This window comes from Equus asinus, chromosome 14, assembly GCF_041296235.1.
Source record: "Equus asinus isolate D_3611 breed Donkey chromosome 14, EquAss-T2T_v2, whole genome shotgun sequence".
Classification (NCBI taxonomy): Eukaryota; Metazoa; Chordata; class Mammalia; order Perissodactyla; family Equidae; genus Equus; species Equus asinus.
The window spans coordinates 47,669,667-47,694,290 of NC_091803.1; the positions used below are offsets into that span (position 1 = coordinate 47,669,667).

The window sequence follows — 24,624 nt, forward strand, 5'->3', positions numbered from 1 at the left end:
TTTCCTCTGGGACTTCAATTATACATATATTAAACCTTCTCACAGTATCCTCTGTATCCAATTAGTTAAATATTGCTGCATAACAAGTTACTCCAAAATTTAGCTGTAATTTATTGTTTCATGCTTTCTCTGGGTCAGATCAGGAATCTGGGAGCAGCTTAGCTGGGTGGTCCCAGCCAGGGTTTCTCATGAGGTTGCTCTTAACCTCTCAGCTGGTCCTGAAGTCATTTGAAGGCTGGAGGATCTGCTTCCAAGCTCACTTACATAGTTGTTGGCAGGCCTCAGGTACTCACTGACTGTTCCTCACCACATGGGCCCCTCCATAGGGCTGCCTGAGTATCTTCATGTCATGGCAGTGAGCTTCTCCCAGAGTGAGTGATGTGAGGGAGAGATTGTACCCAAAACAGAAGCTGCAGTGTCTTTTATAACGCAATCTCAGAAGTGACATACCATCTCTTCTACAGTATTCTGTTGGTCACACAGACCAACTTTCGTACAATATGGGAGGGGACTACTCAAGGGTGTGAATACTAAGACGTGGGTAAATTACTAAGGGCTGTCTTGAAGGTATACCACAATATTTCTTACCTCACTTTATATATTTTATACCCTTTAGACTCTCCACAATTCATTCTAAATTATTTGGGGGGGGGGTGCGAATTTTGCAAAACTGTTTGTAGAAATCATTTGAGGCCTAGGATGATATCATCTTCCACCAGAGAAGATTTACATTTGCTTCTGCCAGGTGCCTGGAAGCATTAGCGATTTAGGATCACATCAGTTCCATTTTAGGGACTGATATGAGTCCAACCTGTTTTGCAATCTTTGTATGAGCTTGTGTAAGTATAGTTCATCCTTGTGGTACAGCCCTTAAGAGTCCCAACTCAAAGAAAGGATGCATTTGCCAGGCATCACCCTGCCCAGGGCGCTCACCCTGAACTCCAGTGCCTGTCATTTCAGCATCAAGAGCAACACTCAGCTCTCAGCCACCCAGGCTTGAATTGGTCACCTCCCTGAGCCTATCCCTCCGACCTCCTGGCTCATAAGTCTTCACTATCTTGTTAGCTCTCTGAAGTCTTCAAAGAGAGTCTTTAAAAATTGGTTTAAAAAATTTTTCTAGTTATTATCACTAGGAAGTGTGCCAGAGTCACCTAATTTGCCATTACTAGGATGCTTGTCCATAATTTTTTAAATAATAAAAAATTAAATTAACAGTGTTTCATAGCCTGAAGAAGCTTATATTGGTTATAACTGTTCAACCAAGCTATGTATACCAAAAGATCGTAGAAAATGGTAATTAAGAGGTTGGAACTAGCCTGTGTAGATTCTTGTGCTTTCTCTCTGAACATTATTTCAGTCATGGACATTGAAGCTTGTTTGATAAACTTATTGGCAATAGTACGGTTTGTGCTGCAAATAGTACAACTTTGCTTATGCCTCTGTAGTGTGGTCTCTTCATATGCCTTTCATTGAATCTGCTGTATACTGACCACAACCTCTGTTATTACACCTTCCTCACTGCATGGCAATGGCTCATTCACAGGATCATGAGCTCCTTGCAAATGAGAATCACTAGGCCTCACACAATTGTTGGCACGTATCAGGCGTCCAGAAATTGTTTCATTGAGTTAGTGCTGCCAGTAATTGAAGTAGAGACTCCAGGAAGGTCAGGTTTGAGGGATACATAAGAAGTTCAATTTAAAATAGGAGATGTCTGAGTGAAGCCATCTAGAAGGTATGTATATGCAGGTCTGAAGCACAGGACTGGGGTTGAGCTGGGGACGTAGCTACTGGGGAGACATCAGTAAACAGAAGATAATGGGACTTGGAGTAACGAACAAGCTCAGGCAAGGATAGTGTGTGTAGATAAGAAAGATGGTGGGCTGAGTTGCAGCCCTGAAGAACACCACAGTCTAATGGGCTAGATGAAGAAGATCTACCACAGGAGTCTGAGAAGAAGTGTTTGCGACAGAAAAGAGCCAGAAGAGGGGAAGCTGTAGAAGTAAGCAAAGGAAGGCTAGAGCTTGAAGGAGGGAAAGATCAGCATTATGAAATGCTGCAGAGATGGCAAGAAGATAAGCTCTGAAAATTAGGAACAGCCTCAGCTAGGGTGACTACAGTGGGAAGAACAGATTCCTGGGCTATCTGGGAGGGAGTGTCCATGGACTATGGTTGTTGACTAGATGTCTTGGGTGGTGCCTTGGACAGCAGTAGATGTGTGCTCCTCCCTCCCCCAGCAAGCACAGGGAGACGGGGAGGAAGAGGTTGGGGGTTTGGGGACAGCTGATGGCTTTGGGGTTCCATTGAGTTTCAGGTACCTGTAGGACATTCAAGAGGCAACGTTGAGTAAGCAGCTCAACATATGCTCTGGAGCTCAGAGAAGAGGTCTGGGAAGGAGCTATGGATTTGGGAGTCACAGATGAACCTGATACGTGGAATTTTCAAAGATCAGGTCCATTCCAGTTCTTTTACCCCAAGCCGATGTAACACCCCCAGGTGTATTTCAGTGCCCTCTCTTCCCAACACACCCACCCTATCCCCAGGGTGGCGCCTCCTTTGTCCTAGGTCACACCCTACCTTCCCCAAGTGAGAGCTGAGGTTGAGGCCCTTGACAAAAGCGTCCCCAGAGGTGATTGGCTCTTCTCCTGTAAGCATTTTGAAAAGGGAAGTTTTCCCAGCTCCATTGAGGCCAAGAAGGCCAAAGCATTCCTCTGCTTGAACAGTGAAGGATATCTTGTTCACAGCCAGTGGGGGCACCTTCTTGGCATAGACCTGAGATACCCAAGACAGAAGACACACAGTGAGGAGGCCTAGAGTCAGCAATCAAGAGCTACCCTGTGCTCCCCACACACAGGTTCTGGCACAGGTCCCAGTGGCCCTCAGGGCCCAGGGGGTCTGATGGACCTAGGCTTGGATTTGCTTTCTCCTCCAGCTGCTGCTTCCAGCAGGGTGAGTGAGGTTTTCTCTCCTCCTTCTGTCTCTGCAAACTGAGCAACTAGTTTTCTAAGATAAGTCTCTTCCCTTCTGTCCTTGAAGCAAACAAAACCCCTTTGATGTTTCCTGAGTTGCTGTTGGTTTTTTTAACCACCAGTAACTATAGGGAAACAAAGAATAAGACTAATAGACTTGGAGAAAATGTTACAAAGTTCCTGGATGTTTGAAGAGTCTCTCAAAAAATTCTGGCTGGGGCTCAAGGATACTAACCAGGTTTGTTTGAGCTTTTGGAGCATTTTCCCCCACCTCAACTCCTCCACAAACTGTCTTCTAGATCCGAGAGAGATTCAACCAGTCATGTCCAACCTTCGAGGCTTCCTTGCTTCCTGGGGTTCATGGTTTTGGTGCCCCTCCTATCCCAAACCCTCTTGTCTTACAGGGGATCCCAGAAAAGACAATGGAGGGCTGAGGCGCCCGCTTCTGTCTTTGGGCCTACAGACAGATTAAGATGTGACTCATCCACAGAGGAAACCTCCTGAGTCTGTCTCCACTGAAGCTCACCTGAGTCCTTTGCCAGCACTCCAAGCCAGCAGGCAGAGCCTGGAGCCCTCTGCTGGCTGCTTCCTTATGCAAAGGGCCCACAAGAGTAATGGTCTTTGCTTTTTAAGCCACATCTGACTTTACCTTTGACACTTCTTTAAGAACCAGTGGGTTCTTCTTACACAACTTTTCCAAATAAGTCTCAATCATTTTCGCCTCCTCTTCCACATCTTGGTCTCCAGGCACTGCAACTTCACTGTGCAACGCTACCTGCTTTCCCGAGACAAGGATGGAAAGTGTGACTGCTTTTGCGGGGGTAGGAGAGAGAGACAGAGGGAACCACAGGGACTGGGTTCTCCCTGGGAAGGCCTTGAAAGTGCCCCAGCTGACCTCTGTTCTAATTCACACACTACCACCCCTTTCTCAGTGGCAACTATAGGTATTCAAGACTGAATGCATATTGACTTGACCATGATATGGTGGATATGGAAACTTCACAAGGCATTGGCTTTTGAGGAAAATTAAAAGACTTGAAGCCTGGGGATGCCAAGGTATAACAAATGTCAGTTTCTACAGAGTTTCCTTGGGGGGCCTCAGTTCTGGAAGATATTCAGACCAAGAACGGACAGAACAGATCTTTCTCCTATTTGGCTCCTGGATGACTATAGGGAAGAGGTGTTCTAGAAAGGGGACTAGATTTAGGAAACCTAGGGTCTTATTTATACTCGGCTGACCAGAGCCACAGGAACCAAGCCGAAAATCTTCCTCCCTCATCCACCAGGTCCCTGGGGGTCCTGGGCATGAACTGTCACCTCTCTGCCTTCAGGATAGATTAGATGGTCTATGGGCTCTCTCGGATGCTGAGAATCAGGCCACTACAGACCACAGGAAGAAACCTATGGAACCAGCCCTTTGACCTGTCCTTAGAGAGTTACACTCTGATCCACTCACCAATTTTCCCTTCTTGTAGAAGCCAGAAAACCTGGCTTTCAGTTCCCACAAGACATTGGTTTCAATGAGGAAAAGCAGGATAATGTACACAGGTCCCAAGATGGCAAGGGCTGTCACATACTTCCCTATCCCCAGAGACTCCCAGGCATAGATGTTCTTCTGGAATATATATCCCTCTACTAAAATGGGATAAACAGATGTTATCAAACCTTGGGTGATATTCCAAGCTTTTGCTCACCTGTTACATATAGTAGGTAAATTTCTATTAGAACAAATATCACTTAAAAGAAGCATTATTGTCATCAATGGCTATTACCACATCTCAGCAGACGGTAAACATGAGTATTATTTTGTTTTCCTTGCTATAACCAATGTTCTATAAAAATAATGCAGTAAAGCAGAAGACTTCTTTTCTATATGACAGTTATTTGAAATGCAAAATATTTATACGTTTGGTTCTTCTATCAATCATTAATTGCCCTGCAACTTCAACTGACAACTCATGCAAAAACACTGGGGAGCCTCTATTCTCCTCTTTTTAATCCGATCTGCCTTGAAATTTTTCTTTTAAATACATGTATTTTAAAATGATACAATAAATATGCACTCAGTGGGAAAAAGAGAGGTAGAAAGTAAAGATACTTCTCTACTCCCCAAAACTATTGTTACAGTTTGTGTATAATCCTTCCATACTTTCCAGATATAATCTCTTTTTTTTTGGCTTGAGGAAGATTACCCCGAGACAACATCTGTGCCAGTCTTCCTCTATTTTTCATGTGGGTTGCCACCACAGCATGGCTGATGAGTGGTGCAGGTCTGCACCTGGGATTGGGGCCCACAAACCCAGGCTGCCGAAGCAGAACACACTGAACCCAACCACTATGTCACAGGGCTGACCCCCAGATATAATCTTTTAAAATGCAAGTGGAATGATACTATGCATTATCTTTTCCAACTTACTTGTTTCATTTAATAATATATAGGGGACATTGACCATATCAGGACATAAAGATCAAAATAATAAAGATCTCTCACAAAGGTACATACATGGACAATTATGAAAGCCAGTATTGTTGTAATGTTGGTCTGTAACTCCATTTTTTGTTTTCTACATGATTTAAGAAAGCGGTGCATTAAAAAAACAATTATTAGTCAATGTTTCTGGAGTCACAATACATAAAAAATAAAAATGTATTGTTACTTCAATAACTGAAAGGGAGTGGGGGGCCAGCCCCGTGGCCAAGTGATTAAGTTCGTGCACTCTGCTTCGGTGGCCAAGGGTTTCACTGGTTCGGATCCTGGGCGCAGACATGGCACCGCTCATCAGGCCATGCTGAGGCAGCATCCCACATGACACAACTAGAAGGAACCACAACTAAAAATATGCAGCTATGTACCGGGGGGCTTTGGAGAAAAAAGGAAAAATAAAATCTTTAAAAAAAAAAGAATCCTTTGAAAAGGAGTGGGGATGGGGCTGGATAGGGGTAGTTTTTATATGATATTGAAGTTAAGCTGGTATAAACTCAAATTAGAATGTTATAACTTTAGGATGTTAAATGTAATTCCCATGGTAACCACATAGAAAATAGCTATAGAATATACATAAAAGGAAATAAGAAAGGAATTTAAACATTTCACATGAGGTACCTAGAGTAGTCAAATCCACACAGACAGAAAGTGGAATGGCAGTCACCAGGGGATGGGGCAGGGGGAATAGGGAGTTAGTGTTTCATGGGGACAGTTTCCATTTTGTAGACGGAAAGGTTCTGGAGATGGATGATGACAATAGTTGCACAACAATGTGAATGTACGTAATGCCACTGAACTGTACACTTAAAAATAGCTAAAATGGTAAACTTTGTATATATTTCACCACAATTTTAAAAAGTAATTAATTTTAAAAGTTGTTAAAGAGGATGTAGACAAATTGCAACCCTCATACATTGCTGGTAAAATGTAAAATGGTGCAGCCACTATGGAAAACAGTTTGGTGGTTCCTCAAAAAGCTAAACATAGAATTACCATATTACCCAGCAATTCCACTCTTCGGTGTATACCCAAGAGAATTGAAAACACATTCACACAAAAACTTGCATATGAATGTTCATAGCAACATCATTCATAATAGCCAAAATGTAGAAACAACCCATATGTCCATCATCTGACGAATGGATAAACAAATTGTGGTCTATCCATGCAATGGAATATTATTCAGCTATAAAAAAGAATGAAGTAGTGACACATGCTACAACATGGATGAACCTTGGATACATTATTGTAGATGAAAGAAGCCAGACACAAAGGACCACATATTGTATGATGCCACTTACGTGAAATGTCCAAAACAGGCAAATCCACAGAGACAGAAAATAGATTATTGGTTGCCAGGGGTTCAGGGGAGAAGGGAATGGGGAGTGACTGTTAATAGATAGAGTGTTTCCTTTTGGGGTTATAAAAATGTTCTGGAATTAGATAGTGGTGATGGTTGCACAACCTTCTAAATATACTAAAAACCACTGAATTGTATACTTTAAAAGGGTGAATTTCATGTGAATTATATCTCAATAAAAAATGTAATTAACAAATTCCATTTGCAATACTCACAAACTTCATTGCACTCAGTGTGACTCAGGTTCCTCATATTGCAAAATTTCCGTAGTTCAAAGTTGTAATATAAGTTGGAGAAAGCCATCCCCAGGCAGTGGCCTGGAAACAGTAGGAATGTGTGATCCAAGGACTCTGAGACTGCTTTGTAGCCTAGATCTGTGAGGGGAACAGAATATACTAATTCTACTTGCAGGAAGAAAAGTGCACATCCCTTACCATCTCTCTGAACCCACTGTGCCTGTTTATCCTGTATAAAAAGTATGTTATCTATATCTATCACTCCATCTATCTCTGCACCATCACACTCCCAGGGCCCAGATGAGATATCTTGTTCTTCCTGACTCCTGGTATTCCCTCTTCTGCTGTAGTCATTCAACTTCCAAGCCATAAGTATTTTTCTTTTGCAATACTTCTTGAACCTGTCATTTTATTTCTGTTCCAATTTTTTATGCAGATGCATCAGAAAGAGCTTGGTGTGTTTGGGAAACCCAGCAAGAGCAAGGCTGCAGGATGGGATACCTCTGTGGAAGTGGGGAATTTGAAGGCTAGAGGAAGATGAGGTTTACAAGGGAGCTCGGGCCAGGCGGGAGTGTCTCGTGGGCCAGTTGTGGAGTTGTTTGAGGGTCATCTGATAGACAGATAAGGAGGACATAGTCCCTGCCTATATAGTCTATGGAGAGAAAACCATCATTTTTTGAAGATACCATACATTATCATGTACCTGGAAAACCCGTGAGAATCAACCAAACTACTATTAGAAATAAAAGACAAGTCAGTAAATTGGCTGGTTATAAAATAAATATACAGAAACCGGGGCCTCTTAGAGGTTAAGAGAAGCCAATTTTTAGGTTCATGTTACATTAAAAAGTGAAGAAATGCCAAACAGGTTATAAATAAATTGTGGTATATTTTAAATGTTTATTTCCAACAAAGAAACACAATTGCTTTATAAATAATTATGCTACTCAGAAGCTTATTAATTTATAAGAGGATTAATTCATAGTCCCTTGTATGGGGAATGGCCCAGTAATGGGACCATGTTTATAGATCGCAGATGTAATTGAGCCTCACTCTCCCCACAGGCTGCTTCGTGCTTATCCCTAATGCCTCCATGTGCTGCCAGGTACCATCCTTCACAAACCTCAATATATCTTCACTCACAAAAAGGAGAAACAAAGGGATGAGGACAGAAGCTCTGATTTCAGACTTCGTGACAACTCACAAAACCAGTTCCAAACCAATGGGTACTTCAGGGGAGAAAGCCCATGGGCATCTGACTTACAGTTACAATGGGGAGAGGCTGAACCAATTATAAAAAATGAACTCCACTCTCAGGACTTGGATTAAGAGCAGTATAGCTTTTGGGTACCAGTCTGTGAAATTCCTGTCAGTGGAGGCCACTGTGATGTAAGACGAGTTGACCTTGGCTATGAGGTCTCCCAACCAACATTTCCTGGGCCAGGACCATGAAACTGTGCAGCAGACCAAGGTCTACCCAAGGGGCATGAAGTGCAGCTTGGGGCAGAACTCACAAGTCGCGGTGCTCCACACACTCACTGAGTTCTGGGCCCCAAGGCCTGAGAGTCACGGCTCTGGTGACCAGACATTGAGTTGTATCCGAGGAGATAATACCGCAGTAGGACAGCTGCAAAGCGGGCAGATGTACACTAGGAAGGAGCCATACTGGGTCCTACCCTCCTAATTTTCTCTCTTCAGAATTCTATATTTGGAAATCTAGCCTGGAGGCTGAGGTGGAGGGGAGAGGAAAAAACTACCAGAACATCAGCATTGCAGCTCTTATATGGGATAGAGAAAAACTTAACCACTAAACAGGGCTAAAGAGCCCAGCCTAGGAATTAACAGTCAGCCGTGGGCTCCCCCGAGACCACTCCTGCTCTGAGATCTCCAGGTCCTTAAGAAAGGAGTGGTTGAAATCTGAGAGGGGACAATCCCTCCTTCCCAGTGCACCCTAACCAGAATCAGAGAAAGTGTTCACCAACAATACATCTAATCAGAGGAACAGATATTTACATCTTCCCCTTTTTTCCTTCCTTCTTTCTGTCTGGATCCTATTCTAAAGTTGCTGAAAGACTGAAGAGAGGTCACAAACTATCAATATCTAGCCCTCCAAACAAAGGTGACATTTTTTTTGCTACACTCCTGGGTTGGATCCACTCTTTTCTGGATCTTGCATCTTCTTTCTTGCTTTACTCCTTCCCTTTGCTGGTCTTTATCCTTGATTACTTTCCAAGAAAGTGATATGGTAGGTAAAATTTCTGTTTGCCCATCTGAAGTTGTCTTTATTCTATCCTTCCACTTGATTGATAATTGAATTGAGTCTAGAACTTGTTGTCTTCTAGGAAGTTTAACGGTGTAGGTGTTTTTTCATTCACTGTTGGACATTTGAAGGATCCCTTCAATCTTCAGATTTGTTTTCTCAACTCTGGGAAATTTTCTTGTTTTATTTCTTTGTTATTTCCTCAGCTCCATGTCCTCTGTTTTCTTGTTCTGGAGTACTTGTCAATTGAATATAGTAACATCTCCGGGACGTACTCTCACATCACCTGCCTTTTCTCTTATCTTCTCTATTTCTCCTATCTTTTTACTTTATTTTCTGGGTGTTTAATTGACTTTATTTTCCAACTCTTCTGCTAAATTTTTATTTTGGCAATCAGCTCTTTCCTGTTCTCGAAGATTTTTTTCTTCATAGAATTCTATTGTTTAATAGATGCAATCTTTCCTAAAAATCTTTGTTTTGTTTTGTTTCCTGTGTTTCCGTAGCCCTGGGTTTCATTTTTGTTGGTTTGTTTTAGTCTCTGTCTTTTCTACAGCCACCATCCTCAAATATTCAGTGACCTTTGACTATTTATTCACAGGAACAAATGAGGCACCAGGAGGCAAATTGCTAGCTTGATGTATGGGGGGTGGGGCAGATACATTTTAGGGCAACCAGGCAGGGTATCAGTCAGATGTGTAGGTCTCTCCTGAGAGCAGTTTCAGTTCATCCAAAGGTGGGATCTCTGATTTCCGACGTGACTGCCTGTGTGTTCTATGCTTCCAGGTGGGAAAGTGGGAACAGGGACAGTGGAGACGGCAGACTGTTTTTAGTCCTGCCTTCACTCTCTTTCTTTGAGGTCCTAAGCCTCTTCAGAATTCTGTGGTGCTAAATTGGGTCCTTGCTCAGCCATTTCTCCCTTTGAATGCACTTCAGATGCTTCTTCACCATGAATTCATTCATTTTTATTTCCTTTGTTATAATGCTATTGGGGTCTCAGGGAAAAGAGAGCTCAGATTTAGCTTTTATGTTCTTTTTTTTTTTTTTTTTTTTGGCAAGGAATTTTCGCTCTGAGCTAACATCTGTTGCCAATCTTCCTCTTCTTTTCCTTGAGGAAGAATAGCTCCAGCTAACATCTGTGACAATCTTCCTCTATTTTGTATGTGGGTCATTGCCACAGCATGGCTGATGAGTGGTGGAGGTCCACACCCAGGATCCAAACCCATGAACCCGCCTGCCAAAGCAGAAGGCACTGGACCTAAACACCACGCCACAGGACCAGACCTTAGCTTTTATATTCTTCTTATATATTCCCTAGCTTTTATATTCCTCATTTTCTGTCCACTGCCATGGTAACAGCATCCTAATGAGGTTCCTAGGACGTGTGTACAGAGGCCAAGGTCCAGCCTCTAATGGTTTTCTTCTCAGGGAGAAGGGAAGGGGCCCATGGAGGCATCAGCATCCCTTTCCCCAGACTAGAGGTGGAGCTTCTTGCCTTGTGCCAGCCTCCCTACCCTGACTCCTCTGATTTCTACTTAGTTTTTTTTTTTCTTCCAATGTTGGTTGTTTTTGTGTGTGTGTGTGTGAGAAAGATTGGCCCTTGAACTAACACTGTTGCCAATCTTCCTCTTTTTGCTCAAGGAAGACTGTCGCTGAGCAAACATCTGTGCCAATCTTCCTCTATTTTGTATGTGGGATGCCACTACAGCATGGCTTGATGAGTGGTGTGTAGGTCCATGCCCAGAATCTGAACCTGCAAATACCAGGCTGCCAAAGTGGAGCACTCAAACTTAACCACTACACCACTGGCCAGCCCCTGAATTCTACTTAGTTTTTAAGTCAGAAACTGCCTCCTGTTAAGTAGAAGAAGGTCCTTGGTCCTTGTTACTGCTGCATGGGAAGGAAAAGAAGAAATAGCATGAAGCAATCCATGAAGAAATGTATCCCAGAAAGGCCAAGGGATCCAGAGAGAATGTCCAGGGTCAAGCATGCTAGCTTGGTAATTCTCTCTGAAAGCTCTATCCTCTTCAGGGCTCCTCAGTGTCATTGGACTTGCAGTATTTGTCCCTCTGGGGCGGGGTTGGGCGGCAGAGGAAAGGAGAAAGGGAGGAATCCTTAGGTCCTTCCTGGAGATTAAAGCAGTGTTTCTGAGTGATTCCCTGGACCACCTATGTCGGGATCACCGGGATATGTCTTTCAATGCTGATCAGTGAATCTCAGATGAACACTACGGTTGAGAACCACTGGGTTAGGGTTCCCTTAGGACTTCCTTCGCTAATCCCTTTTTCTCTGCTTGAAGTATGCTTTTTGTTCTATTTCAACCATAAAGTCAAAAGCTGTCACTTTTCTGATCCTCTCAGATGAAAACAATTCTGACTCTAAAATTCCACAGGTGGTATGTGTGAAAACTAAAAAGGACACCACAAAACTCTGAGAGTTAGATTAGTAAAATAAATTCAAAATAGATAAGACTATATACATGTAAAGTCCTTTAAGATATAGAATGACTCCCAAGATGAAAGCAGAGGGAGCTGTTAGCATATTTTTAAGTAAAAAACCCCAACAAACCCAAAAGTCAATTTAAAGGAGGTGGTCAGCATAAAAATAAATGAAAAAGAGCATTACAGAGGTAAAATATGAATGTGTGTATCCAGCCCTGATCCAGAGGGATGGCAGCACCAACATGAAGATGTCGGTGTTAAGGTACACAGTGGGCAATGGCTCCTCTTCAGCTCCTTTTACTCTAATTACACACTCACCAAACAGCCTTCTCCCAACTTTGGCTTATTTATTTACTTATTACCATTTTTAAAACTGAGGAATAATTTATTTCAGAGGAATGCATGATGATAAGTGGACAATTTGGGGAATTTTGACAAATATTCATGCCCATATAACTAACACCTCTATCAAGATGGAGAACATTTCCATCATCGAGAAAGTTCTCTAAGATCTCTATTTAGTCAACCTAGCCTCCCCCTAACTCTGAGGCAACTGCTTTTCTTTTTTTTTTTTTTAGGAAGATCAGCCCTGAGCTAACATCTGCTGCCAATCCTCCTCTTTTTGCTGAGGAAGGCCGGCCCTGAGCTAACATCCGTGCCCATCTTCCTCTACTTTATATGTGGGACGCCTACCACAGCATGGCTTGCCAAGCGGTGCCATATCCGCACCCGGGATCTGAACTGGCAAACCCCGCGCCACCAAAGCGGAAAGTGTGCCCTTAACCGCTGCGCCACCGGGCCGGCCCCTGCTTTTCTGATTCTATCACCAGGACTCATTTTGCCTGTCAGTGGGATCAGAGCGTGCCCTCATCCGCTCAACACCATGTCTTCATATTCATCCATGCTCCTCCATGTGGGAAGCAGCTTGTTCCCTTTTTGTTGCTGAGCATAGTCCACTGGATGAATCTAACCACTATGTTTATCTGTTCTCCTGGAGATGTGTGTTTAGGACACTGTCAACTTGGGGCTCTTCAGACTACAGCTCATACTTTCATGTGACACACAGGAGACACACACTTTCATGAGTACAACTTCTGTGGCTGCTGGAGGAAGAATTAAATGTCTGGGTGATGTGTAGATATAACGGTCCTCACCTTTTTCACTTGTGACTGTGACAAGAATAAAGGGGCAAATGCTCAAGAAGATGAGCACTATGATGAGCTTAACAAAAGCACCACCTGCATTGTGAAAGCAGAAGCTGGTCAGGTAGATGAAGGGGATGATAGCCCAGCCATAGAGCATCAGTAAAAGAATGACAGCCAGGGCATTTTCTTGGTGTGTAAAAGCTTCTTCATTGTAGCACAGAAACACCACCTTAGAAAAGGGGGAAGAATTTGGAAAAGTCACTAAGAGTCAACCCCAAGCATTAGAGAAAGGATAAGATATTCTCAATTTTAAAAATAAGGTCTTAGCAACACTCCACAGGTAACTCCATTCACTTACGCATCCAACAGTACAGAGATAGCTGCTCTGGGCTCTGTTTTCAAGGAGCCCCCCTGGAAATCAGTGCAGTGAGATCAGGGGCTCAGAGATGTTTACAAAACACATAGGCAGAACAAAGGCGGACAGGATCCATTCTGCACAAATGACCAGGGAACCCTCAACCTGCACAACTCAGTCACAGCCAAGCCCTGCAGCCCTGAGTGCCCTGGTGAGCGACTGTTGGACTGTAAACACACGTTCCCAAGGCGCATGCTTGAGGCAGCAGTTCTGGGGATGCTGCCCATTGCAGACCTAGAGCAGCCCCTCTGCTCCTAATGATGCTGGGACCTGAATCATCTTTTTTTTTAAATTTTATTTTTCCTTTTTCTCCCCAAAGCCCCCTGGTACATAGTTGTATTATACATATATATTTTTTTTAGTTGTGGGTCCTTCTAGTTGTGGCACATGGGATGCTGCCCCAGCATGGCCTAATGAGCGGTACCATGTCTACGCCCGGGACCCGAACCGGCGAAACCCTGGGCTGCCGAAGCGGAGCGCATGAACTCAACCACTCAGCCACGGGGCCGGCCCCCTCAATCATCTTTTACTGAGGGTCAGCAGTGAAGGTGCTTTCACACTCTGGGTTGCCAATCAGGGGCTGAGCTGACAGCTTAGAATTCTGGTCTTTTTCACGGGGTCCCCAAGGCAAGCTCCCTGTGACCTGCTGGGGAAGGATCCCAGCACCATGCAGCCCTTACCAACAGCAGCAGAGTGGAGATAAGGAGGGAGACGAGGTCCCACAGCAGAGCAGAGAACCAGAAAATAGCCACATAAACTCCGCTGATGAACTGGACGTGCTTGGCCTTGACAGCTCTCTCTTTCACTGTCAAGATGGAAAAAGAGCTAGACAGGAAAGCTATTCCAAAAAGCAAGCTGATAACAAGATAATGTCCTCTAAGGCCCCTGTAAAAGATAGGACATGAGGAGAGAGGTAGCAGTTTAAGTAGACTGCCCACAGCAAATAAAAATTTGTAATTAAAACAAGACACAAGAAAGAAAGAAATATGTGGTAAAGGGAGAAGCACTGCAGATGGGAAAGCTTCAACCGAGAGAAGGGAAACTGCACGTACTGGTACAAGAAATCCTCTGTGGTCTCCACAAGTGACATAGGCTGAGGGTTGTTGAAGACCACAATTGACGCCCTGGCACCAGAAAGCAACTTGAAGAGAACGTTGTCCACCAGCGCCAGCGCCACGGCAGGGGAATGGTATGCCTGGTTGTTGAACAGCGCTGTCACTATCGTGTTGTTCCCCACATCTTCAAAGGAGGCTGCCACTATGTAGTTCTGATCAAAGCCCTCAGGCTCCTCCTCTGCCTTTTTCAGTAGGAATGCTTCTACTGAACCTAGAAGAGAGCGAAACATCCAAGAACCTCACACCAGGCCCAGTGAGGCAGAGAGGACTCACCATTGGCCTGCCCCCAACCCTGCTTCCCCTGGGCATCTCATTACCAACCCCACCCACATCTGAAAGCAGCTTCTCCTGACATGGCCGTGCCCTTAATCCCAGTGATCTTTCCCCGCAGGGCTGCCTCCTGCCCCAGCCCCAGGGCTCTGGGGACTCAGTAAAGTTTCCCTTTCATTGACTGGGGCAGTAAGAAAAAAAAAAGCCTTGTCTAGTCACCTTTTAAATCTCTTTCAGCTTTGTCTACTCCCCTTCTCCCCCATGGCCTTGACGTGGCCTAGGCCCCACTAACTTTGCTGGGACTCTGTGGCCCTAACGAGCTCCTTGCCTTCTACCCAGTGCCTCCAGTCTCTGTGTGAAAGGACGCATCTGATCATGTTGCACCCCACCAGACAACTTCCAGTGACTCCCCACTGCCCTCGGGATAGAGCCAAACCCCTGCACGTGATCCACAGTGCCCAAACTCAGTTCACATCTTTACGTTCCAGCCATACCTAAGGACTGACCGTTCCCCTCATTTACAAAGGCTCTTCTCATGGTTTGGGATATTTTTCTATGAGTCAATTCCCATTTATATCTCAGGCTCTTACTCAGGAGCCTACTCTGGCCCTCCAGGGCTGAGACACGTCTATGTGATCCTATAGCACTCCAATCATCATCATTATTGTCACTCTGTATTGTAACTACTGTCACTTATCCGTACGACCTCTGGGCTGGAAGCTCACCAAGGGCTGGTAGCAATATTGTTCGTCACTGTATTTTCAGCACACAGTGCCATGTAAAATATATGACTAACCTAGAATTCTGGAGTCTTTCATGCTGGAAGGGATCTTTAATCACAGCAACAACAATAATGACAATCCTATCACTGACTGAAGGCTCACTGAGTGCCAACTATGCAAAGCCCTTGATAGGCGCTCCCTCATGGAATCCTCCCACAGACACTGTAAGGCAAGGTTTATAATTCTCTCCGTTCTGCATATGAAGAAACCAAGGTTTGGAGAGGTAGGGTACTACGCACCTAACCATTTTGCTACATCACGTTCTGCATTTGATCTCTTTACTTTATTAAAATAATTCCTTTAAAATTTTATTTTTAATCAAAACAACACATGAACATAATTTTTAAACTAAAATAATTATACAAGACTTATAATGAGAAATGGCAGTGCCCTGGCCTACCCTTCACCACCCCTAGTGCCTGCTCACCAGAGGCAACCACTTTCAAATCTTTTAGCTGGTGTTTCTCCAGATGGCTAAATAGCACATTTATCTACTGATATCATACTATGGAAGCGAGAATTTTGTTCTCTTAAAACTATCCCCAACCCATACGGTCTTCCTATACCCTCTTCTCACCCTAGATTTATATCATAAATTTGGTTAAATCAATAGTCAGTTTTGACATTATTATGACTAAGTAAAAATTATTCACAGCTGAGCCAAGTACTATATTACATATATGTGTGTGTGTGTGTGTGTGTTTTGCACAAATTTCCTCTCAGGAGCTAATGTCTTCCTTTTCTCATTTGCTTAGTTTTTTCTACATCTATCACAAAGTCATCCACAAATTCCCTTGAAAGAGTGTAACTCTCCTCTCAATACATTCAAACGTATCAGATAATTTATCAATTTCACTTTTGAACATGCTTTAGTCCCTAGAAGGACACAACTTGGTCTCATCTAGGAACCCTCCCTTTCCTGTCATCTGGGGTTTCAAAGATGTTTTTCTGACATGTCTGACTATTCAGTCTGACTTCAGGGAGTATCACATGGCCTGGAAGGACACGGCTTTACTACAAGGAGCAACAGACCTGCTTCATGCCCTGTACTCCTGGGCCTGGTACTTACTCAGGATCTCCAGAGGAATCTGTTCCTCAGCTATAAGCATATCTGTAAAATGTTGTGAAAGCCGAGGACCCAGCCTGGAATTTGGGGAAATAAAAAATGGAACAGTAGTTTGACCATATGTTTTTAGGGTCAGCTCCAATGGGACATCGTCCACGTTTATTTGGAAGTTGAGGATTGTGAGGCTGAGCATAATGATTGCCAGAGGCACCAGGATCTGTAATGACAGCATCAACAGCCAGTTGCGCCAAGAAAATTTAGCCCTTTTCAGGAGCATGGCATAGAACTGTTGGCAGAGAAGATCAAACTACGATAAAGAAAAAAAAGGGAGATACACCATTAACACGGTCACAGACAGAAGCTGGCAGGCAGCTAAGTGGCCTCTGGCTCATGTCTAATTGTATTCTCTCATGTTATATCTAACATTTTGATTATGTTCAAAATTTGCTTCAAGTTAAAATTATTTGGCCTAATGATTTGATTGACATTTAATAGCAGAAAAAGAAGGCATAGATTAGAAAGAGTACCGGAGAACAGCCTAAACAGATACCAAATGCAAACATGATCAAATTTTTTTTTACCCACTAGATTGGCAAAAATTTTAAGTAGATGCGGATGTGGGGAAAATACCACTCCTGGGGTGTTAATTGGTACAACTCTTTTAGAAAACAAACTAGCTGAATGAATAAAGTTTAATTTAATATTCACAAAGTCTTTAACCTAGAAACTCCACTTCTAGTAATGCAGTATAGGTATACTTGTATAAGTATGACCCATGCACAAAGATGTCCTCTGTGGCACTGATAGTAAATGTCAAAGTGCGTAGTCAAGTGCACTGAGATCCCAAGATCTAGAGTTGGGCCTGGGGGTGGGAGATCCTGGAGATTAGCACCGCATGCTCCCATCCAGCTTCTCTGTGGTGCTACACGAGCTGTAACAGGCAGGGGGGCCTTCAAGCCTCAGGTGCCAGTGTTCTTTGTGCACCACTTGTCACCCAAGAGCCTTTGTGGGAAGAGGCTTGGTGGTCAGGTTTGAGCCAGGCATTCCTAAGTTCCTGGCCCAAAACACCAAGGAAACCCTGAAAGTCTCTACCAAACACCCCCTAACTTTCCCACATTTGACATGATGGAGACTACATTCACCTCAAGCATTCATCAAAGGCAGTGCTATTGACTTGTTTGAGGTTTCACCCTGAGAAAAACATCCAGGGAAGATTCCAAAAGCAAAGCTTGGCCAGATGGAGTCCGGATAACTCCTTGCTGGGGGTTGGAGAAGAGCCTCTTGTACAGGATAGAGATGACTTGCAAGACCCTTTTCAACTTGGAGGCTCTCTGAATGACAGCTTCCCCTTTAACATGTGATTCAAGATTATGATACAATGAAACTAATCTCTTCACTAACCCATGAAAACCAGTCTCATTATTTTACAGTAATACCATGTAGATAGCTAAGTCAAGATCACTTTATAAAATGCACATCAATATTCTTTTTTTCAACATTAAAGGACATTACATGTTGTCCATATATTTCATAAAAATATATTAAAAAAATTTTAAATTCCAGGTGGTACAATACATGATCTGTTTCACAGTAAAAGATTGAAAAGAAAGATTAAATATGCTTGTTGGCCAGGAGATTTGGTGATTTTATTCTTTCTTCCTCCTGGTGAGAGGAATGGTCAAGATGTTTTCTATGATCTTTTCTGATACTTTCTTCCGTTGGGTTAATCATGGTCAGAAAACATCAGCATTTTGCCTTCAAACTAGAATACAGAGCATGGTATTGCTGAAACCTAGCAGAGCCTAGCATTTGCACATTTTTTTAAGTCTCTATAAAAGGATTATATACTTCTTGACAGAATAAGAGCAGAATTCCAAGGATTAAACCAAAATCGGCTTTCTTGCACGCATTTGAAATATTTGCTCACCCCAGTGTTTGGTTGGATTGGCAGACCAGACTGTATTGAGAAGATCCTTGAATGAACACCTTTAATTCTGTTAACAGGCACTCTGTTGATCAGTTGTTGAGAGTGGACAGAGGAAAGCCTGATGGCTTGGATATCTGTGCTGGAATCTACCAACTTATTAACCCTAAACCAAACCAAAAACAAAAAGAAATACAAATTCTCAAAGTCACAACACATATCATTTTTTTTGGATTTAAAGAATAAAAGTCACGTAAAATTTGAAAAAAATAAGGAGTTAGGATAAGAATAATGAGAGGAAAAGGAGCTGCACCTAGATTATATACTGATAGTAAGTATATACTGGCCAGAAAGTTCTTAAATAGGCACTGAGTAAAAGTATTGAATTAACTGACTAATGGCTTTTCCAAACAACTGAGGCAACATTAGCATTAATAAATTTCATTATTTTCCTTAAAAGATACCACATGCAAATTAAAATAAAAAACAAAGCATCTATTTTATGAGCAAAAACTGTAAATTATAAAATGCAGCACTGCTGACACTCTAAGCTAGGGGTTGGTAAACTATGGCCAGTGGGCCAAATCCAGTCCAAGGCCTTCTTTTTGTATGACCATGAACTCAGGATAGATTTTACATTTTTAAACGATTACATGTTAGACGGTTATCTAAGTACCTACATAATATCCTTGACTACGTCACTAAGCCTACATAGCCTAAAATGTTTACTATCTGGCCCTTTAAGAAAAAGTTTGTCGAACCCTGCTCTAGGCAAAAAGATGTATTCACTGTTGGCAGCAAACCGTTAACAAGTCAAGAAACATATTTTTATTCATATTTTTGGACCTGTTATTCTACTCCTAGGAATTCATCACAACAAAATAATCCAGTAAATTGTGGCTCATTTGCCCTTCAGTACAATTCTGTAAAAGACAGTGTATTTGTTATCTATTGCTTGACACAGATTATCCCAAAATTTAGCAGTTTAAAACAACAGCCAACATTTATTATCTCACACACTTTCTGTGGGTCAGGAACTTGGGAGTGGCATAGGTAGGTAGTTGTCTCAAGGTCTCTCATGAGGTTGCACTCAAGCTATGAGCCAGGGCTGCAGTCAGCTGATGGCCTGACTGGGGCAGGAGGATCCACTTCCAAGATGCTGCCCTCATATGCAGCAGGCAGTGGTGTGCTAGCTGGTCTAATAGCTAACTCTCTGAGTGTAGTTCAGATAAGAATGTTGGTTGATATTTTAAGTAACATTAATGATTAAGATAAAAGTGGAACAACAAATACAGAAGTCAGTACTTTACTCATTCATCTGTGAGGTGAGCAACATTTTTGTTGAACTGAATAATACTTTTACTGAGAGAATATTTCCTCAAATTTTTATGCTATTCTTAATGAAATGGCTCCAGATATGACACACTTTTAAGCTTAATTTGCATTATCTACATTTTCTCCATCACTTTCTTAATCTAAACAAATAACAAAACAATAAATTAAACCCTAATTTATAGTTTTCACCAATTTCCATGGTGAAAATACTCTTGCCATGGTTGATATCAAACTATCAATATAACACTTCCACTATACAGATCTAAGTAGATGTAAATAACCTCAAGAGCACTGATAACAGTAAATTGTAGCCAAATCACGAGGAAATGAAGTTTTGAGTATTACCATTGGTGATATTGTGATTTATAATAAGAAATACATATTTGGTCTTTGTCCCCAGTCCTGGCAAAGAACTCCTAAAACCCTTGTAACTTCCTAAGTGATGAGAGTGATAAAGGTGTCTTTGGTTATGTTAATTAGGTGGCTTTTGGAAAGCACCAAAGTATGGGGGCTGGTTGCCAGGAGAACCAACCATGTGACTAGAGAAGTGTAACTTTCAGTCCCATCTCCCAACCTCCTGGGAGAGAAGCGGGGCTGGAGATTGAGTTCAAGTGCTAATGGTCAATGAGTTAATCAATCATGCTTATGTAATAAAACCTCCATAAAAACCTAAATGGACGGGGTTCAGAGAGTTTCTGGGTTGGTGAACACATGGGGATGTGGAAGCTCCTTTCTCACAAACTTCACCCTATGTACTTCTTCATCTAGCTGTTCATCTGTATCCTTCACCATACTCTTTATAATAAACTGGCAATGTAAGTCAATGTTTCTGAGTTCTGTGAGCCATTCTAGCAAATTAATCGAACCAGGAGAGGGGGTTGTGGGAACCTCCAATTTACAGCCGGTACATCAGAAGCACAGGTGACAACCTGGACTTGCGATTAGCATCTGAAGTGAGGTGGCTGGGGGGCAGTCTTGTGAGACTGAACCCTTAACCTGTGGGATCTGATGTTAGTCTCCAGGTAGATAGTGTCAGAATTGAGTTAATTGCTTGGTGGTGTGAAAAAAAAAACACTTTGGAAGTCGTATCGGAATCACACCACTGTTTTCACTGTGATTTATTTATTTATAAGTTTATGCAATTTAACTTTAAGTAATGGCTGTGTTTGACAACTGGCTCACAAAATTCTTGATAATTTAATACTTGGCTTTTGTGAGCCAATATGAGCCAGCTCCAGCATACCGCTGGCAGGAGGTTTCAGCTCTTTGTTAGCTGTTAGCAAAAGGCTTTAGTTCCTCGCCACATGAACTTCTCCCTAGGGCAGCCTGAGTATCATGAATGGCAGCTAGCTTCCTCCAGACTGACTCAGCCAAGAAAGAGCAAGACAGAAGCTACAATATCTTTCACGACCTAGCCTTATTAGTCACACACTGTCAATTCTGCAAAGTTCTATTGGTTATACAGGTCAGCCCTATTTACCGTGGCGGGGGTGCTACACAGGTGCTACTAGAAGTCAAGGATCACTGCAGCCATTTTAGGCCTGGCTCCCACAGATGGCAAGCCCTGGGTGCCCTTCTGCCTTTGTTGAGGCTCTGCTTTTGTCCTTGAGGGTTTCTCCCTGACTTTGCTAGGGTTCCTGCTCATCTCTTCTTTAGCTTTCCTACAAATTGGGAGATATTACTGAGAATTATCATGACTATTGTTGCCTTCCTTCAATACTTCATCTGGTACCTGAGGTGGGTATGTAGGGATGGTTAGGAGCCACACAGTACTTCACCACAATATGTTCTCCCCAAATTTCATGACATAAGGTTGTATTTTCAGTTTTTTCCTCATTTGGTGTCTGCTAGTAGAATTTTTTTTTTTTTTTTTTTTTTTTTGCTACTTCAAAAACAAGACTGTCATTTATTAAGGCTGAATTTCAGGAGGAAAGGAGGGGAGTTTTCAGTACTTTGGGAAAGCCTATCATTTGATACTTGAAGGAAGTGTGGTGAGGTTGGTGACCGCCACACCACAATTCCTTCAAACATCATAAGCTTTCCCAAAGTATAACCTAAGAGCTCCTCTGAGAGTTTCCTCACTGTGGTAGAGAGTCTCTAAGGTGGCCCCAATAATCCCCACCTCCTAGTATTCATACTCTGTCATTATCTCCTCCGATTTCCCTCAGTTTTAAGATATAACTGACATATAACATTGTATAAGTTTAAGGCGTACAACATAATGATCCAATATACGTATATACATGAAATGATTTCTACAAGTTTAGTTAACATTCATCACCTCATATAGTTACAAATTCTTTTCCTTGTGGTGAGAACTTTTAAGATTTACTCTCTTAGCAACTGTCAAATATGCAATACAGTATTGTTAACTACAGTCATCCTGCTGTACAGCCCCAGAACTTATTCATTTTATAACTGGAAGTTTGTACCTTTTGACCACCTTTACCTAATCGCCACCGCCCCCCATCTCTGGCAACTGCAAATCTGTTCTCTGTTTCTATGAGTTTGGCTTTTCAGATTCCCTATATAAGTGAGATCATACAGTATTTGTCTTTCTCTGACTTATGTCACTGAGCATAATGCCCTCAAGGTCCATCCATGTTGTTGCAAATGGCAGGCTTTCCTTCTTTTTTACGGCAGAAGAGTATTCCATAGTGTGTGTATGTGTGCGTATCACATTTTCTTTGCCCATTCATATGTCAGTGGACTGGACACTTAGGTTATTTCCACATCTTGGTCATTGTAAATAAAACTGCAATGAACATTGGGGTGCAGATATCTCTTCAGGACAGTGATTTCATTTCCTTCAGATATATACCCATAAGTGGAATTGCTGGATCATATGGTAGTTCTATTTTTAATTTTTTGAGGCATCTCCATACTGTTTTCCATAGTGGCTGCACTAGTTTACATTCCCATCAAGAGTGCACAAGGGTTCTCTTTTTTACCACATCCTCCCCAACATTTGTTATCCCTTATGTTTTTGATGCCACTCATTCTAATGGGTGTGAGATGATATCTCATTGTGTTTTGATTTGCATTTCACTGATGATTAGTGATGCTGAGCATCTTTTCATGTACTTGTTGGCCATTTGAATATATTCTTCGGAAAAATGTCTATTTAGATCCTTTGTCCATTTAAAAATTGGATCATTTGGGTTTTTAAAAATTTTTTTTTAAAGATTTCATGTTTTTCCTTTTTCTCCCCCAAAGCCCTCCAGTACATAGTTGTATATTCTTAGTTGTGGGTCCTTCTAGTTGTGGTATGTGGGGTGCTGCCTCAGCGTGGTTCGATGAGCAGGGCCATGTCCGCGCCCAGGATTTGAACCAACGAAACATTGGGCCACCTGCAGTAGAGCATGCGATCTTAACCACTTGGCCACTGGGCCAGCCCCATGGTTTTTTGATATTGAGTTATATGAGTTCTTTATATATTTTGGATATTAATCTCTCATCAGATGTGTGGTTTGCAAATATTTTCTCCATTCAGAAAGCTGCCTTTATTTTGTTGATGGTTTCCTTTGCTGTGCAGAAGTTTTTGGTTTGATGTAGTCCCACTTGTTGATTTGTGCTCTTGTTGCTTGTGTTAGTCTCCTCTCTTTGATTGTGAGCTAGACCTAGTGACTCACTTCTAATGAATAGAATTCAGCAAAAGTGATAAAATATCACTTCCAAGAAAAGTTACCAAATGACTATGGCTTCCATCTTGGTCACATTCTCTCTCTTTCTCTGATCACTTAGTGTGAGAGAAGCCAGTTGCCATATCATAAGGTCACTCTGCAACTTGGGAGGAGGCCCACATGATGAGGAACTGAGGCCAATAGACAACGAGGAACTGAGGCTGGCCAAGAATACAGGAGCGAGCTTAGGAGTGGATCCTCCCCTAGCTGAGCCTTTGGAGCCTGCAGCCCTGGCTAAGAGCTTGACTACAACCTCACAGGAGACCCTGAGCCAGAACCACCTATCTACCCGCTTCTGGACTGCTGACCAACAGAACTTGAAAGGTAATAAATGTGTTGTTTCAAGGCTGCTAAGTTTTAGGGTAATTTGTTATGTATCAATAGATAATGAATACAAGCAAAAAAAATATGTGACAGATGAAAGGTAAAAATCATGTATAATTAGTAGTCCCAGGAGAAGAGAAAGAGGATGGATCAGAAGCAATATGTGGAGAGATATTGGTTGAGAATTTTCCAAAGCTGGCCAATACCAGCAAACCACAGTGTAAAAAGTGCTAAAAATCCTAAGCAAATAAACACAAAGAAAACCGTACAAAGGCACATCTTTGTAAAAATGCTGAAAACCTAAGGCAAAGAAAAAAGAATGTTAAAAGCAGCCAGAGGTAATGGACACAGTGCATTCAAAAATGACAATAATACCGGCAGCTGACATCTCAACAGACGTAAAGAAAGCCAGAAAACAACAGAATGGAATGGACAAGCAAAAAGAATATTATTTTACTACAATAAGATTGAATGCAAAAGGATGGACAAAGACAGACATAAAAATTTTAACCAAAACATAGCTAATATAACTAAATGAATGTTAAAATGTTCAACTTACCAGAAAAATATATAACAATTCTAAATTTGTAGGCACCTGATATAGGAGCTTGAAAATGTAAAGCAAAATTTGACAGAATTAAAATACAAAATATTAGCTCTTGGTAACACAGAGAATAAGCAGACAATTTTTTTTTAAACGACACTGAAAATTTGCCGAATACAGTTAACAAACTGGACCTAATTGCTGCACCCAACAATTGAAGAATGCACATTCTTTCAAAAACATAAGAAGTTTTACACTGAATATGGGCTGAGC

The 24,624-nt window shown here is 42.2% G+C and overlaps 1 protein-coding gene across 1 annotated transcript in view; it reads right to left on the bottom strand.

Moving 5' to 3' along the window:
- Positions 1-24,624, bottom strand: part of LOC106836248 (ATP-binding cassette sub-family A member 17-like) — a 113,601-nt gene that overhangs the window by 9,025 nt on the left and 79,952 nt on the right. The window contains exons 17-20 of the mRNA XM_070485181.1: positions 18,469-18,631; positions 16,545-16,848; positions 14,361-14,634; positions 13,989-14,193 (exon numbers count right to left, since the gene is read on the bottom strand). Coding sequence (XP_070341282.1) covers positions 13,989-14,193; positions 14,361-14,634; positions 16,545-16,848; positions 18,469-18,631 — 946 coding nt within the window. The remainder of the gene's footprint in view (positions 1-13,988; positions 14,194-14,360; positions 14,635-16,544; positions 16,849-18,468; positions 18,632-24,624) is intronic.